We start from the raw sequence: 15,994 nt of genomic DNA on the forward strand, positions 1-15,994 counted from the left end.
GAGAGTGGCAGTGATGAACCAGAGAGTGGCATTGGTGAACCAGAGGGTGGCAGTGGTGAACCAGAGGGTGGCAGTGGTGAACCAGAGGGTGGCAGTGATGAACCAGAGAGTGGCAGTGATGAACCAGAGGGTGCTGTGATGAACCAGAGAGTGGCAGTAAAGAACCAGAGGGTGGCAATGGTGAACCAGAGGGTGACAGTGATGAACCAGAGGGTGGCAATGGTGAAGCAGTGGTGAACCAGAGGGTGCTGTGATGAACCAGAGGGTGGCAGTGATGAACCAGAGGGTGGCAGTGATGAACCAGAGGTTGGCAGTGATGAACCAGAGGGTGGCAGTGATGAACCAGAGGGCGACAGTGATGAACCAGAGGGCGACAGTGATGAACCAGAGGGCGACAGTGATGAACCAGGGGGCGGCAGTGATGCACCAGAGGGTGCTGTGATGAACCAGAGGTGCTGTGATGAACCAGAGGGTGGCAGTGGTGAACCAGAGGGTACTGTGATGAACCACTCGATTTTCACATTTTTTCTCAAGGGTGTTCGGGCATGCGCGCTGCGCTTGTGAGCTACAGTGCAGAAATCATTTACCGCATCACCACGTTCAAATGTCACCAGCCGCCACTGCCACTTAATAGTAATAAATAGCATATTGCATTCTGCATATCTGCATAAGTATACATTACAAAGTTGAAGTTGCCTTTGTGGATTTATAAACAGGTCAGAGTTTACATAGAAATACCGTTTTTTGTTCCACTAATTACTTCGGTGCCGTTTGACAAACTCGTACAAAACTTTCCCAAAAAAAGTTCATTCACCTCATCGTTTTCCTGGAATGTTTTGCAGCGAGCTGTAAAACGGTGTCAAGAAAAAGAGGTGGGTCTTGAAACATGCATTTGCCATGTTAATTTCCATAGGAAAATTCGCTCTCCGATGCAGAACAAATGGCTGACTGGAGTTAGACCAGAATTTAGCAAAAAGTTAGAGATTTGCTCAGAAAGGGTACTTTCTGAGATTCAGTGTAAATCCGTTCAGCCATTTTCAAGAAATTGGCAGCCAAAGAGGTGCTATGGTTGGGAAAGGGGTTGAAATGTTAAGTAGATCTGAACAGTTGGTTCCGCAGGAGTCCTGTAGGACCAAAAATCTAGAAAAAAATAGGGCCCATTGATTGGCTGAGGGTGCTTTTTCTTCCATCAGCCATTATGGTACCGTGGGCCCAATCCTGTGATATTGAGCAATCTGATTGGCTGGCCGCAACTGATAAGAAAAGGTTGCATCTGCCTTTACAGGACTGGGTACCCGTGTCCTGAAAATGTTCAATAAATAATGTATAAGAGGACAGGGGTAGGTATACCCTGTCCCCCGGTACTTGTTAAGTGGGGGACCAAGAGAGGCCCACAAGGGGCCAATTCTTTCTAAAAGATGTTTTCTTTCTCTTCTGATACTGTGGTACTCTTGCACGACCTAGTGCCACCCTCCCATGAGGTATTGCGGCATTCCTCAAGATGCTTGCACAGTACCACAGCACCATGGGGTCAAAGTGGATACTGCAGGAGAACCGCTGACTCCTGAAAAATTCCTTCAAAAAATGAAATGTTGGTTGGGTGTCTGCAGGAGGATGGGTGTTAGCAGGGTTGTTGGGCACACATGGCCTTTTGGATAACTTGTGTTGCACCTGGAAAGAGGCCAGGCCAAGCAGGTAACCCCCTGCTGCGCTCGGCCAAAGGCTGCGCCCAACTGGAGGCATTAGCCACCCACGGGGGTCAGAGCACATGGCCTGGCCTTTTGCCAGGCTTTTCGGTCATCCCTCTGCAGTGCATGTCTGGAGGCCAGACCCTACGGATAACCTACTCTTGTCCATAGGTAAAGGTCATGCACAGCAGGAGTTTGGCTGCCCACAGGAGGTTGCGAGCAGGGCCTAGTCAGAGGGCAAAAGTCCTTGTGAAAGGTTTGAAGGGGCGGAGTGGTTCTTCACCTGAGAATTTTTTTTTTTTTTTTTAAAGCAACATGCTGGGTTTTACAGCACCATGTTCACATACATTTTAAAATCCTGAGACACTTTTCTGGCATGTGATGCAAACTATATCTTCACAAGGCATGGTGGATCTCACCCTCCCATAGTTAACCTTCGAAGAATGGTAGCAAAACAGCAGATTTTGCAATGTAATGTTCCCTAAGATGTGGGTATAAAGCTAATACATTATAGGCAGTAAAAATAATTCTGGTTATGCAGCAGCACAGGGCCTATCAATTTTCAGTCGTGACTAGCGAATGCCGCAGACGAGCAGACGAGGAGAAGCTAATGCTCCTGACTTTTACCGCTATTTAGTGGATGAGATAACGAAGCGTTAATATACGCGAGAAACCTAACCGCCGCCATTCACTTTCATGATACAAGATTGAATATCGTTGGATTCGCCATCGCATTACATTCAAATACTGTCCCCAGATACACTGTCCTGATGAAACCCGGTATCTAGAGAGGGTCGAAACGCCGTCGATGAAATTACGAAAAGAGACCACTTCCAAAAAAAAATTATCTTGATACTCACACTTTGTCCTTTTTGGAAACCTATTGATAACCGTTTTATGTTTGAATATGTCACTTAATGTTCACTGTAAATATGGTTATGGTCACTACACTTGGGGTCACAAACAGTTTTTATGTGAAAAAATATTAGAAAAATCATTAAATTGTGTTTACTCTTTTGTGAAAATAAATGTGCCTACTTCGGCTGAAGTTAGGTATAACTATTTGGAAATTTCTGTGAGCTTGTCTAAAAATATTTCTATGATCTGTCTGATTGACACATGGACCTATAGAAGGGTCATTCAGTATTTTTCGTGTGATTAAGCATTGCAATTATTTTAATTGCGAAAATTGTCATTGATATTCAAAATTAGTTCCTTGTGAACATTGTTTTTCGGTACTTTGTACTTACCCAGTTCACAAGGACATATGGGTTGCTCTTGTTGTTATAAATATATAATATATATATATATATATATATATATATATATATATATATATATTATTAAGTTAGGGTTATCTTGCATGTATCACAGATGTCTGCAGTATTTCATAGAAAGGCCAGAGGTGACCCCCATCACTTGTGACCAAGCACATATATGAACATGCAAATATAGTCACACCCGTGCATTAACACTTCTACTCACACTGACCTGAGATTGGGAAGCATAACATACATCTTTTAGATATAGTAATTGGACCCTAGACATTGGTCCCTAGAAGAGATGCAGCATGTAAGATGTGGCTATGGGTGTGGCTGAGTGGAGCAGTGTGGTGTGTGCAGCTATTATTCCTTTGGTATGTGAGCGCAGGAGTTCTGGCAGAGGTGTTTGGAGTCAGCAGAGAATGTATCTCACGAGCCAGGCTCAAACTTGAAGCATTGCTCTGGCTCAGCTCGAGGTCCTTTTGGAACCATGAGCCCATAACAAGCCAAGCTTTCATGTGGCTTCTGCCTCCCTCCCTCTACCCGGTATGTGGCTTTATTCTCAGATCTGCTAACTGTGAAACTGGAGAAGCAAGCTTGAGTCTCGGCATTGGCTCAACATTCTGTGATTCTGAGTACCTTACTTAATTTTCATGCCAATAAGCAATGGATGTGTCCTTATGTAATGTAACTGGTCCTCGTGTAAAGCACTCAGCCTTTGGGTATTTAAAAACTGCAGCAAGTAAAGTAGGAGGTAAAAACAAAGCCTTAATATAAAGAAAGAGAAATAGAGACTGTTGGACTTGGTCCTTTTGGCCAGGTTTATCCCAAAAATGTTGCTTCTGACCTCCTGGTATTGACTGTGTGCTGGATTTAATTATTGCTGACTTTAGGACTCTGGGCACTTTACCACTGCTGACCAGTGCTAAAGTGCAATTACTCCCTGTCTAAAATGTAATGGTATTTGGTTTCTTCATGATTGGCCTATTTGATTTACTAGTAAGTCCCTAGTAAAGTACTCCAGGTGTTCCCAAGGGTCTGTGAGTCAATTGCTACTAGCGGGCTTGCAGCACTGATTGTGCCACTCACACGAGTGGCCCTGCAAACATGTCTCAGGCCTGCCCCTGGTGAGTCTGTGTGTGCAATTTTAAACCATGTTGACCTGGCAAGTGTACCCACTTGCCAGGCCCAAACCTTCCCTTTTATTTCATACAAGTCCCACCTACGGTAGGCCCTAGGCAGCCCCACGCGCAGGGTGCAGTGTATTTAAAAGGCAGGATATGTGAAGTTGTGTTTTACATGTCCTGAGGTGAAAAATCAGCTACACTTGTTTTTCACTACAGCAAGGCCTTTCTCTCTCATAGGTAAACATGGGTATTGCCTTGAAATATCTTTTACGTTTAATTTACTATTGGGAGCAGATAGAGAATTGAAGTTTGGTGTCTCTCGACACAATTTACAAATGCATCTTTTAGTTAGGGTGGTTTTTAAATTGCCGGTAAGAAAATGCCACTTTTTGAAAGTGAGCATTTTCTTACTTTAACCATTCCCTGCCTCTGCCTATCTCTGAATAAATGTCTGAGTCAGGGTGACAGTTAGTCTCTTGTGCATTCACTCTAGTTAGTCTCACAATGGGAGCTGCTGTGTGCCCTGCTTATCTTGATGGCCCATCACTCAGCTGATGGACCTTCCTGAGCTAGAGTGGTCGGAGAAGTTGACACTGACACGTGAATAGGGTTGTGCCTGTCCACACAAAGAAGTTTCAACTCCCTGTAGTATGTCTGGAGCCAGGGAAAGGAAGAGCGGGGCCTGTGCACTACAAAGACCTTTCTTTGATGTTTGCCTACTTCAAAGGCTGAATTGGGTATAAGTACTGGACCTCCCACATCATATATTCAGAACACTTCAGGATTGAGGACATTCTACCAGGAAGAAGAGCTGTGTTTCTGTCAGGTGGGACTGACACTCTGCTGTTTGCTTTGCTCTGCTGGCCTGCTGCTTGCTGCTTCAGTCCTGGGAGTGAAAGTACTAGACTTTGCTTTTTACATCCTACCTTCAAAGTTTCTCCAAGAGCTTGGGTTGATGGTGACTCCTATTGGAAGACTCAGGGCCATCAAATACTTCATTTTCCAGCACCTGGGCTCCTCTGTTGAGAACTCAGTTCTGCCAAGTGGTGCCAATTCCATTTCTGGGCCCTTGGAAGTGAGTTCTGGTGCTAAAAGAAGAAAAATCGGCATCAACTCTGAGCGTCATTTCAGAATCGGCACCCCCTGCAAGAATCGTGGCATCGCCGATGCCTGCACCAAAGCATTGGTCCCCGAGCGCGAGTGTGCGATACACCGACTGCTGTTTACAATGCAAGCTCTAACTTTGCTGCAGGGCCCCGAAGAAGTGCTGCTGTGTAAGTCTCGAGCACCGCATCACCGACGTCCGTGATGCAACACACCGACCCTGAGCCAGCACCTGTGGTTCAACATTAACGCATCGCACTGTGACATCAATGCATCATCAACACTGTGTGGCCTTCCGGAACCAAGGTATCTCACCTGCAATCAACATATCACCTCCCCTGCACCTCGCATCGTCACAGGTCGTTAGCAGCTCAACGACCCTACACCTCCTCCAGGAACCACTGTAGCACTTACTACAAGCAAAGCATCACCTCCGTTGCGCAACATGTCCTCACCTAGCGCCAACGACCTTCATAGCATTAAGGAACCAATGCTTCACCTGCTTTAACGACACCTCCCCTCCCATACACCACGCATCATCTTTGATTTTTGATGCATTTATGGTACTTTGTCCTGGTCAAGCGCAACCATTGATTGCTAAGAACTATAATTTCATTTAACCTTGAAAATTCTTATCCTGATTTGTGTATGCTGGATTTTTGATGTTTTGGTCTTGTTTTAATCGGATAAATGTTGGCTGTTATTCTAAACTGATCTAGAGTTCTTTTGTGTTGTTTTCACTGTGTTATTGTATGTGTGTGTGTGTGTACGAATACTTTATACATTGCCTCTGGGGATATGCCTGACTGCTCTTGCCAAGCTACCAGGGAGTGAGCACAGGTTATTCTGAGGGTGTAACTTACTTACCCTGACTACAGTGAGGGTCCCTATTTGGACAGGGTGCAAGACACTGCCAACCAGAGATCTCATTTCTAACATTGACCCACGTTCTGGCTAATTTGTACAAAGTGAAACAAGAAAACCTGGATAAATTGCAGCTTCCTGCATAAAGTGCGTGATCTTGAGCAAATACTTTATTTCACCAAAACTCTTTTTTCTTCAGTATCGCATATGAAAGCACTTTCAAATATGTGAGTTCAGACTATCAGTTGTACAAAACTATCACTTTTAATCAGTACTTCTCAGTACAGTGCTTTCATGTGCCTTATTAATGTTAAAGTTTCCACATGTTAACCCCTTCCATGCTTATGACGAGCTCAGCTCGTCATGAGGCACAGTGGAGCTTTTTGATGTGGCTTTAACATATTTTGCTTGATGTTGTCTGAATAGCAAATATTTTCAAGGCTAGGTTTGTGCATGGGCTCTAAAATCCGAGCCAGACCCTTGGCTCGGATCTCACAGTTAATTTGTTGGCCCGCCCACCTCTACTGTGGGACTCCTTGCACTGAAGCTGTGAACGTAGTTGCTAGTGTTATTAGCTGCGTCAAATATGTTTGACTAACATGTCCTTCAGTAACAGGCTTACCTCTCCCTCTTTCACTTAAGGAGAGGACATGAAGCTCACGTGGTCAAGGTTCCTCCACTGCTGCACATCCCAGAACTCCGTGCCCCTGGACTCAACCCACATCTTCCCTAATGATGTGCTTCCCCCTCGGTTGAGCTCGCATCCCCGGCCCACGTCACCCGTAGACCTCCATCTTGTCACTTCTAGTGTAAACAAACCTGAGTCGTCCTCTTGCGCCAACCTACATCAAGTGTTGTTGTAAACCCTTCCTGTTCTGTAAAGAGCTCTCCATCGCTTTTTCAAAGCTGGGTCTGCTGTTTATAAATGCCAGTGTCATCCATAACCATGGTAACACATGACAGTCTGTACCCATGGCGACACCATGCCATCTATACCCACAGTGACACAATGCCATCTGTATCTCATAAGCAGTGATCCTGATTCAATTATTATATCATTTAACAAACCTTCTTACCTTCTAGCCAGGGTTTGAAGCGCTGTAAAAATAACAATCCGACCACCCATAGAGCGCTATGGGCCTCGCAAAGAGTAAAATGGTGCTATGTAAAAACCAAGGCAATACAATAAAATACCTTCTTTCCTGTACTTATACTGTTTAGTAGCTTCTTTACCCTACTACACCTACTTAAACATTCTACCCAATATAAGGTTGGTGCGCATGTGGGAACACTGCCATTACCTATATGTTTTAGAGCAGTAGATACATTGCAAGCACCTTGTATTGACCTTGAGTTCAGTATGCTATGAACTTCTATCAATGTTCTTATGTAGATGACAGAAAATCTTGGCATTAGTGTCCGCTAACCAGTACACCCCCTAACAGAGTAGAAGTTCAGAGGTTCATTCCAAGCAGGCTACTTTCACACAGACCCCGCTTGACTTCACAGAAGCTCCCGCTGCATCTCCATGCAGCCCATAAGGTGACCTAGTGAAGTCCCAATGAGGACCAATTCATGGAGCACCCAGCAGCTGCTTACTTGGTTCCCACAGCCACCCTTGAGCTCCTAGGGTATGCCCAACCTTTAGACATGGGTGTTGTGTGGCTGAAATGTTCCCCCTGTTGAAAGAACAGTCTGTGTTCTTTAAGTCTTTTGAGCAGGCTAATAAAACATTTAGGCTCAACTTGAATATTGATTCTTTTATACCCAAGTCCGCTCTGAAGACTCTTATAAAAGGCTCAGTGGCCAAAATGAGTTTGACCTGAGTAACTTTGGTCGTTTGTAATTTTTAGATGTACCAGTAGAAGTCCGATCCTTTTATTGTGCACAAGCACTATAAAAGATATTTTAATGTACTAGGAGGTCTTTTTATGTATTTTGTGTAATGTGTAAAGCGTAATGAAACTGCATATTAACCCTTTCCATGCTGCCATCGGCCATTGGCCGACGGCAGCACTACCTGCCCAGTGCTGCCGTCGACCAATGGCCAACGCGGGCCTGCCCGTTTTGCGGAAGTGCCGCACTTCCGCAAAATCGCGGGCGCATGAAACGGGTTAATATTGTGTTCTTTTTACATTATTTGTAATGGGATTTCATTTAGATTTAGGTCTATATCAATAAATAACATTGGAATAAAAGTTAATAATAATTTACTCATTATCTTGTATTTATTAATAGACACATGCATGACGAGTCTGTTAATTCTTGCAATCGCGGTGTTTATGATTGTTTTCGGATGCTTCATCGGAAAGGAACCCATTGTCTCCCACCACTCGCATCAATCAATGGTACCGTCCGCTACCGCTCCTAAAGCCACAGCACGTGCAGGCGCGCAATCCCATAGGGCTAAAAGGGCTTCAGCCCCCCCCCCGTCATGTGTCTGAGCCTGGGCTGCTGCAGCTCGAGCTGCTTTGGGCTCGGCTGAGCAGCATCTGGAGTCTTATATCCGGCACACCTGAGTTTTTCACAGGTCTTTAAAGACCATTTGCATATTTACATACCTTTGTAAACTGGTTACTGAGGCTTTGTTTTTTTCACGTTCCAGTACCTTCCCCCCTGGGCCCACACTCTGCCTATTCCTTACATTTGTATTTTACATTTACAACTGTAGTGTGAGAATGCATTTCATGAAAAGGAATATAAAGTAGGGTTGCCAAAAGAAAAATGCCAGCCTTGTGTTGTTTAAAGAGCCTGCAAAGTCCTCGTCTTAACACTAAATAGGGTTATAAACAAAAAAAAAGTTTTTATTCAATTGTAATGTCACCTTTCTGTCTTTGTTTCCTTTAATTATCAGTCATGGATCATTCAGGCAGCCCTAGAACACAATTAAAAGTGCTTTCTATTTATATTTGCTGCACAGATAAGTGCTGAAAATACAGCTTTAGGTGACTGCCTATTTTTGTACGATCTGAGACGTGAAAATAATGAGCTGGCAACCCTAATCCTGAGACTGGAAGGTTGTTGCAGGATCAGCACATTATTTATTTCCTTCACTCTTAATCCCCTGAATAATGCCATAATAGCAATAGTTTAATTTATATCTGAAACCCTACGCCATCACCAATAACATGCTGAGTTACTTCAATTGTCTAGGAATGCACCCTGAATTCATATGCACTGCTCTTCTCGCCCTTCACTTTCACGCTCACCCTGTACCCAAAGCTATCATAATGAACTCACACTGATCATCATGCACTCACACTGATCACCATGCACTCTCCGTACCCTCACAGTGATCACTCTGCACTCACAATGCACTTGCGCTGTTCACCCTGTGCCTCCCCCTGCAGTCACATGAGCACAGTACTCACCCTGCACTAATGTGACACTTCACTCGCCTGTCAACCTCACTGCTCAATCTGCAATCTTCACTCACACAAGCCCATCACTAACCATGTATTCATTCGTCCCACTCTGCACTTACATCCGCACCCAAATTCATATGGTCACCTGACTCACCCCGCAGTCGCTCCTCTTACCCTACTCTCACACTGTTGCATCGCTCACCATGCACTCACATGGACACTCCTGCCACCCACACAGCACAAAGGGTTAATGTACCTACTACAAAGAATGTGTACCAGGCAGATCACAGAACCGAGTGTGAGTAAACTAGGAGTAGCGCTATATAAAAAAAGAAATGTGTCAGAAAGGTGCTATAGAGAGATAAGATGCATTGTTTATTGAGTGGTAGTGAGGGAATTCATGTAGAAGGAAGAAATGGGAGGGTGGCGCCAAAAAAAGACTGATGCACCATGAGCGACCAGTGCTAGGGCCAGCCCTGGCTGGGAGTGTTAACCCCCCCCCTACCCCCCCCCCCCCCCCCCCTCGGGTTCGGGTCTAGTTGCGCCCCTGAGCACGTGGCAACTCTCTGTAGTTTCAGCCAGAGTGCTCAGTGTATTCTCTGGCCTTCTGCCTGACGGGTGTCTGTCCTTCCGGACCCTCTTGCTGACAGACGCCTGCCCTTCCGACCAGCATGAGGGGGGGTGGGCCAAACCAGCAAGGCACAGATGACTTCCACCGCAGACAGTTTTTCCCCATCTGTCCCTTAAGCCCTGATGGGCTCTCTGTTCTGTGACACTCCTTCAGCCTATTAACATGTGTACGGCAGGGACTGAAACCTCAACAATGCCTCCCAATCAAAGAGGGGAGAAGGGCGGGGCTTTATGTTTCTAAAAGGCATTGTTTGTTCTTAGAAGAGGAAAGTGGGCTCGGCTGAGCGGGGAACACCCCCGTCACCAGTGCTCTGTCTCCCTGGGATACAGGCCTGGCAGTCTGGTATGCATGGGGCAAACATTATCACCCAATTGTTCGGGAAAACGAGACATCATTACTTTTTGATGGCCCCGGTAGTTCATGCCAAGACAGGTGCTTTTTCATAGAACCTCTACTTGTCACCCCCACTCACTTTCATCCTTACCTCTTGCTTCCGGTCATAAATGTGGCGCATTGGAGGGGGTAAACAGTTATTTAATAGAAACATAGATACGGAAAGCGTCCTCAGCAGCTTCCATTGTAGAAATAAACACCGTTTTTTGTTGTTTTTTAAAGTCCTTTTTATGCGGCACAAACGGGAGTTGCACTGGAAGTACAATTTCATGCTTGGCAAATGCAAGATGGCCGCTTCTGAAGATTCTGCCACTTTCAAGCTAAGAAAAAATGGTCCTATGTGTCCATTTTGCACCTTTAAAGGCAGAATTTCTTTGAAGCAATTTGTTCAATTGGAAACAAAGGTGTCCTTTAAAGGGGACAAGGGCTTTTGAGATAGTTAATGGTGTTTTTAAGAGTCCACAACTACAATAAACATACAATAGTGTGTTAGACATGGACTCTGGGATCCACCCCTGTGATGAAAAATCTGATTGGAGCAAAAAAGACTCCACTCTGGCACAAGAGCGAAGCATTCATATTGGCCCAACAGCAGAATCTAGAATTGCACTTTGCTTAGGTGTGGCCACGTGTAACACTCTTCTCTAAATTCCAAAGTCTGGCACCATTGTCAGTGTCCCAAGGGTGGCTTTGACATGTGACAGTCTGTGCCACAAGCACTTTTTGTCCAGTTGTAGTCCTTTAATATTGTGTGTGGAAAGGTCTTAAGAAATTAATACTCTAGGGGTGTCTGTGTGCATAAATCACAAGACCAGTAGATGATGCCGCTTCATGCACATGGGCTATAAATATGTGTAGTGAATAAATAATATATAAAGTTGACTTATAATATCTTATGGCGTGCCCCCTCTGTTCACAAATTCCAGTTGTGAGCGGTCTACTTGCCCTCATGTGCAGTGACGTTTTAATACATGGGCAAAGTGGTCTCTGGCCCAGGGCCCCAGACTTTCAGGGGTCCTTGACAGAGTCAGATCTGTTCTTTAGAGTCTTGCCTTAATGACCGTGCATATTTCTTAAACAGATTGTTTTAAATACTGTTTTCCTTTTATTTATTTTTAATCTACATGATGTGTAAGTCCAGTACAGACATTTTACAGAGGAATGTTGTGTTTATGTTTCATGCTACATCCATTAAAAAAAGTTTATTTTAGATCACAACAGGGCCTCACATATGAGAAATGCGAGGGTGTCACATGGGTTATTTGCAGTAATATTGGTGAGCTGCTGCTGTGTTACGATATTGAGAACACACATAACTATCCCTGAATATTAGATGTAAACACATTTAGAATTTGGAGGAGTGTTACTGTGCACTGTCAGGACCTAGCCAAAGAGGGCATGAAAGAGCTGCAAATGGATCATAAATCCAAAGCTGGTCCAAACAGGGGGCCCCAAAATACGTTTGGCCCAGGCCCCCAAAATCCTTAAGATGTCCCTGCCCATGTGTCAGTAGACACTGGGACTGACGGAATGTTACCCATGAACATGGAAAGAGTTCTTATTTGAAGGACACATGTTTCACCGCGGTATCCTCTGTAAACAGACCTTTAACTGTGATGTGTCTAGAGCTATCAACCCCCATCCTGCCTGTTCTGCCTTAGGAAGTATGTGGTAAGACTGTCAGTGACCATGGCAGAAGCATGGCCCCCTTACCATAATTGAGGTGAATGTCATATTCCTCTGGGACTGGAGAGCCACGTATGTTCAGTAGAGGAAGCCTGTGACGGTAATTATGGAGTCCCCCAGAAAGAGAGATGGTATATCAACTTCCGTTTGGTGTCATATTTTTTTAGGTTCTTTTCAAAAAGGTTTTTGGCTACTCCTTAATCTAGGAGACCAGAGTGCTAAAGCTAGCTTTCCTTAGCCGGCATGTTGGCTCAGTGAGTTAAATGCTGGCTCTGCATGGCATTCCACCAGAATATCGTGTTCAAAAATAATGTAGCCATAATACCTACTACCACAATATTGTGAATTTAAGTCGAAGCAGTTAGGTATTCTTAACTCCACATATATGTAACTTGATAATTCATAACTATGCAGTGTACTTAGATAGTAAGAATAGTAAATCTGTACTTACCAGCACAATATTGTGGCATTTGATAGTCTCGCTCCAATATTTTTGTACTCTATATTCTGACATAAAATCACTGCTGACATCGTTTCTGAACTACAGGTATTGAATTCGAATCCTGAAATGGAGTGTTCAGCCTTCTATTCTTCAAAGGCCATTAACCATCACACCATCACATTTGCCAATATTAACACTTGTTATTTTTTGTGTGTTTATGTGTGATAAATGGATTCATAAGATCTCTATAAAAACATGTTATTATTTATAAAAGCATTGGTACTTGGCAAAAGAACTTGCGGTCAGCATTAAGCACCTCACAAACATTGTTGGTTACATTTACATCTTTATAAATAGCCTTTAGGAAACCCTTCCTTTGTGATCACCAACTTTATCAGCATTGTGAACTTGCTTTTTGCAGTAATCTTGGTGGCAGTTCTTAACTTGCTGCCCTATACTTCAGGATGCTGTTCTTGACATCTTAGGTAAACGCTTTCTTGCACTCTTTCTTTCCTCAGGGAAGCCTTCAGACGCCCTTATAGACCAAGACATTGAATTCTTAGCATCCTTGCTGAACAAGCAGAATCTGCAAGTGGAGACGGGAGGTAAGTGATACAGGCATGGTCTCTCATTTTCCCCTGTCTCATAGTTTTCTTCAAGAGATTCACCTGTAAACGCACTTTGGCTGGAATAGCAGCAGCGATCATCTTGCAGGAACCTTCAGAGGGTACCTTGTGTTCATTCCGTTAAAGATATCTGCATATTTTGGGAGGACTACAAAATAGAGACGACCATCAAGATTGAAATACTAGAGCCCGCCTTGTGACCTGTTGGCCTGGCTTCAAGCTGCTATGAAGCTCAGCTTTTTTGAGGCTCCCCATTGCTGGGTTTGGCCACATTCCTAGATGGACATCTTCAAGTCTAGGATGGCTTCTGCTGGTGAAAAGTGGCTGCTGCTAGCGATGGGTAGCCTCCTCATCTATCACGTCTCACTCCATTGGACAGTGTGCCCAAGAGGAGACTGTCACTTCTGTCATCTATTATAGCGCTCCCCATGGTTCTGCATGGTATCTCAGACCCTTCCACCTTCTTGTACACTCTTAAAAGTAACAGATGTGAGCAGGACCCAGTAGTTGAAAGAAAGTGTGTTTTTAGGAGCAGGGTCAACAGATGGTTAGATTACGATGTAAGGTTTAATAGTAAAAAATGTATCCACTCAAAGGAATATGTTGGCACGCAGAGAAGAGCAGATTCAACCTCAGAGAAGGAAATGGCATTGATGGCAAACGTAAGAAAAAAACAAACCTACTGGAGAAATGTGTGTGGGAGCACGATGGAGTGTAAGAACAGGATCAGCTGAAGGGAAGTGTATGGTGTGTGGATAAGGGGTGATAATAGGATCTACTGGGGCTTTGAGGATTTTGGGTGAATAGAAACTGAAATTGGGATCCACTGTAGGAAAGGAAAGGAAAGGAAAGCAAAAGAACACGATTGACTGGAAGTGGTGGGGGCATTTGCCTAAAGTATAGGGCCGGCTCATGTGCAGGATTTCTAAGAGGAAATAATCCTTTATTCACAGTTTTATCGAGCGCTCTGCTGGCCACTAACCAGCCTATGTTGCAGGGGCTTAAATTTAGATGCAGGAGCGGAGGTCAACCGAGCTTCTCTGTATGAGCTCCTTAGATTTGGAAAGTGTTTCCCAAGCAGTAAAAGACGCAGCTCTCTCTTGCAGCTCCAGCAAGGTCTAAAAAGAGGCCTGTTTCCTTGACATTATCCTCACAGCCTGTCATACATTTTCTGCTACGATGATTGACTGTTGACATTTCCTGGTGCAATATGGCATTTCTATTCCTTATGGGTGCCCATTACATTTAATTTAAAAAAAATGAGAAAATAAATACATAAATGCACATTTTAATTCTTCTAGTATTCAAATTCTGTAGTGTTAATTAAAGAATGTATTTTGTTTACAGTTCAATGTCTCAAAATACTTTTTGCCAGTGTGTTTTTTTTTTCCACCTCTGCTGTTTCCTGTTACTGATTGTTTCAGAGCGCCTGCCTTATTTTTTCCCTGTCCAGGTGCCACACACCCTGAGCAAAATGACCCAGCGGGCAATGCCAACGCAGACGAGTCCCTTGTCAAGAACCGGGTGGGCAGCGTCACCACGGACCACCCGTCCCCCACAAAAGATGGAGTGAAGAGCTCTCCGGTCTCCAGAGACAAAATGAGCGACGCTTTGCTTCTAGGTGTGTATATGTATCTACTGTTGCTGTAAACCTGACAAGGCCATCTTCTCCTTCGCAGTGGGGCCAGGAGGGGGCGAGTGCAGATGCAGTAATTTTTATTGGGATTTAGCAGTCTTGTTCATCCCTTCCTTCCAAATTTTTCAGACATGGTTCCAAGAACAGAACAGCAATTGTGGGCACCTAGAGCTTTGTACAGCGATAAAACAATGTCTCTAGCATGGCCTTCCCTGCCCCTTCTAGTGTAGGAAAAGACGCACCCGCCACAAAAATCGTTCGCAACATGACATTTTGCACTGATCATCTGCCTTCCTGGTTCTCTGCTCTACTTGTTACTACCAGATGCCTCAATTTCAGATCTGAAAACAAGAGGGAACCTAGCAATAAGACGCTGTGAGCAGTGTAGGCAAGGGATGGGCCAAGTTTGGGTCCCACCCAACCCTAAATCAACTGAGTCAGTTAACTAATATGAGACTTTTTCACATGAGCCATATATAATCAAAGCACAATATAAAAAATACGAATTAGACCATATCACTGTATATAATTCTACATTTCTAAGCTAGGCATAACCTTTACACTATATCTTTTTCGTAGCAGCCGGGTTAGTCCGGCCTAGGCTAAAGTTAGCAAGAAAGAAAAGACCGGGATCAAGGTAGCATGCGCTGATGAAGGGGGCTAGGTAATGCAATACCAGTCCACTTGTCACGTCACTGCTCTAAAAATAAGGTTTCCTGCATACCGGCTCAAGCGGAGTCAGAAATGTCGCTCTTGCAGAGAGAAGGGGAGTCAGCTGCCTACAGCTATAGTTTTTCTGGATTTCTCTCGAGAACTAGGCCAGGAAATGGATTTTCTAGACCATCTGACACTAAAGACTTAGTCAATGTGCCAACCTAAGACAAAGAACCTAGTGGACTGCTGCCCCCGCAATCCACTGAGCATTACTTGAGTGAGGTGCTTTAACCCCTCCCATGCTCGTGACGGAACCGTTCCGTCACGAGCCTCGGGTGGGCTGTGCTGGTGACGGAACGGTTCTGTCACGGCCCCGCCGCCGCGCCTGCGCGGCGCGTTCTATTGAGCGGGCGGGGCCGTGACGGAACCGTTCCGTCACAAGCACACCTTACCCGCGTGCCGTGACGGAGCGGTTCCGTCACGAGCACGGGACCACCGCGCCGCCCCCTTAGCGCT

The 15,994-nt window shown here is 44.6% G+C and overlaps 1 protein-coding gene across 2 annotated transcripts in view; it reads left to right on the forward strand.

The window, feature by feature from the left end:
• Positions 1–15,994, forward strand: part of NPDC1 (neural proliferation, differentiation and control 1) — a 451,514-nt gene that overhangs the window by 416,083 nt on the left and 19,437 nt on the right. For both annotated transcript variants that reach the window (XM_078642049.1, XM_078642050.1), the window contains 2 exons: positions 13,081–13,167; positions 14,642–14,809. In XM_078642049.1, the coding sequence (XP_078498175.1) occupies positions 13,081–13,167; positions 14,642–14,809 (255 nt within the window). The remainder of the gene's footprint in view (positions 1–13,080; positions 13,168–14,641; positions 14,810–15,994) is intronic.

The sequence above is a fragment of the Lissotriton helveticus genome, chromosome 5_1 (genome assembly GCF_964261635.1).
Source record: "Lissotriton helveticus chromosome 5_1, aLisHel1.1, whole genome shotgun sequence".
NCBI classification, from domain to species: domain Eukaryota; kingdom Metazoa; phylum Chordata; class Amphibia; order Caudata; family Salamandridae; genus Lissotriton; species Lissotriton helveticus.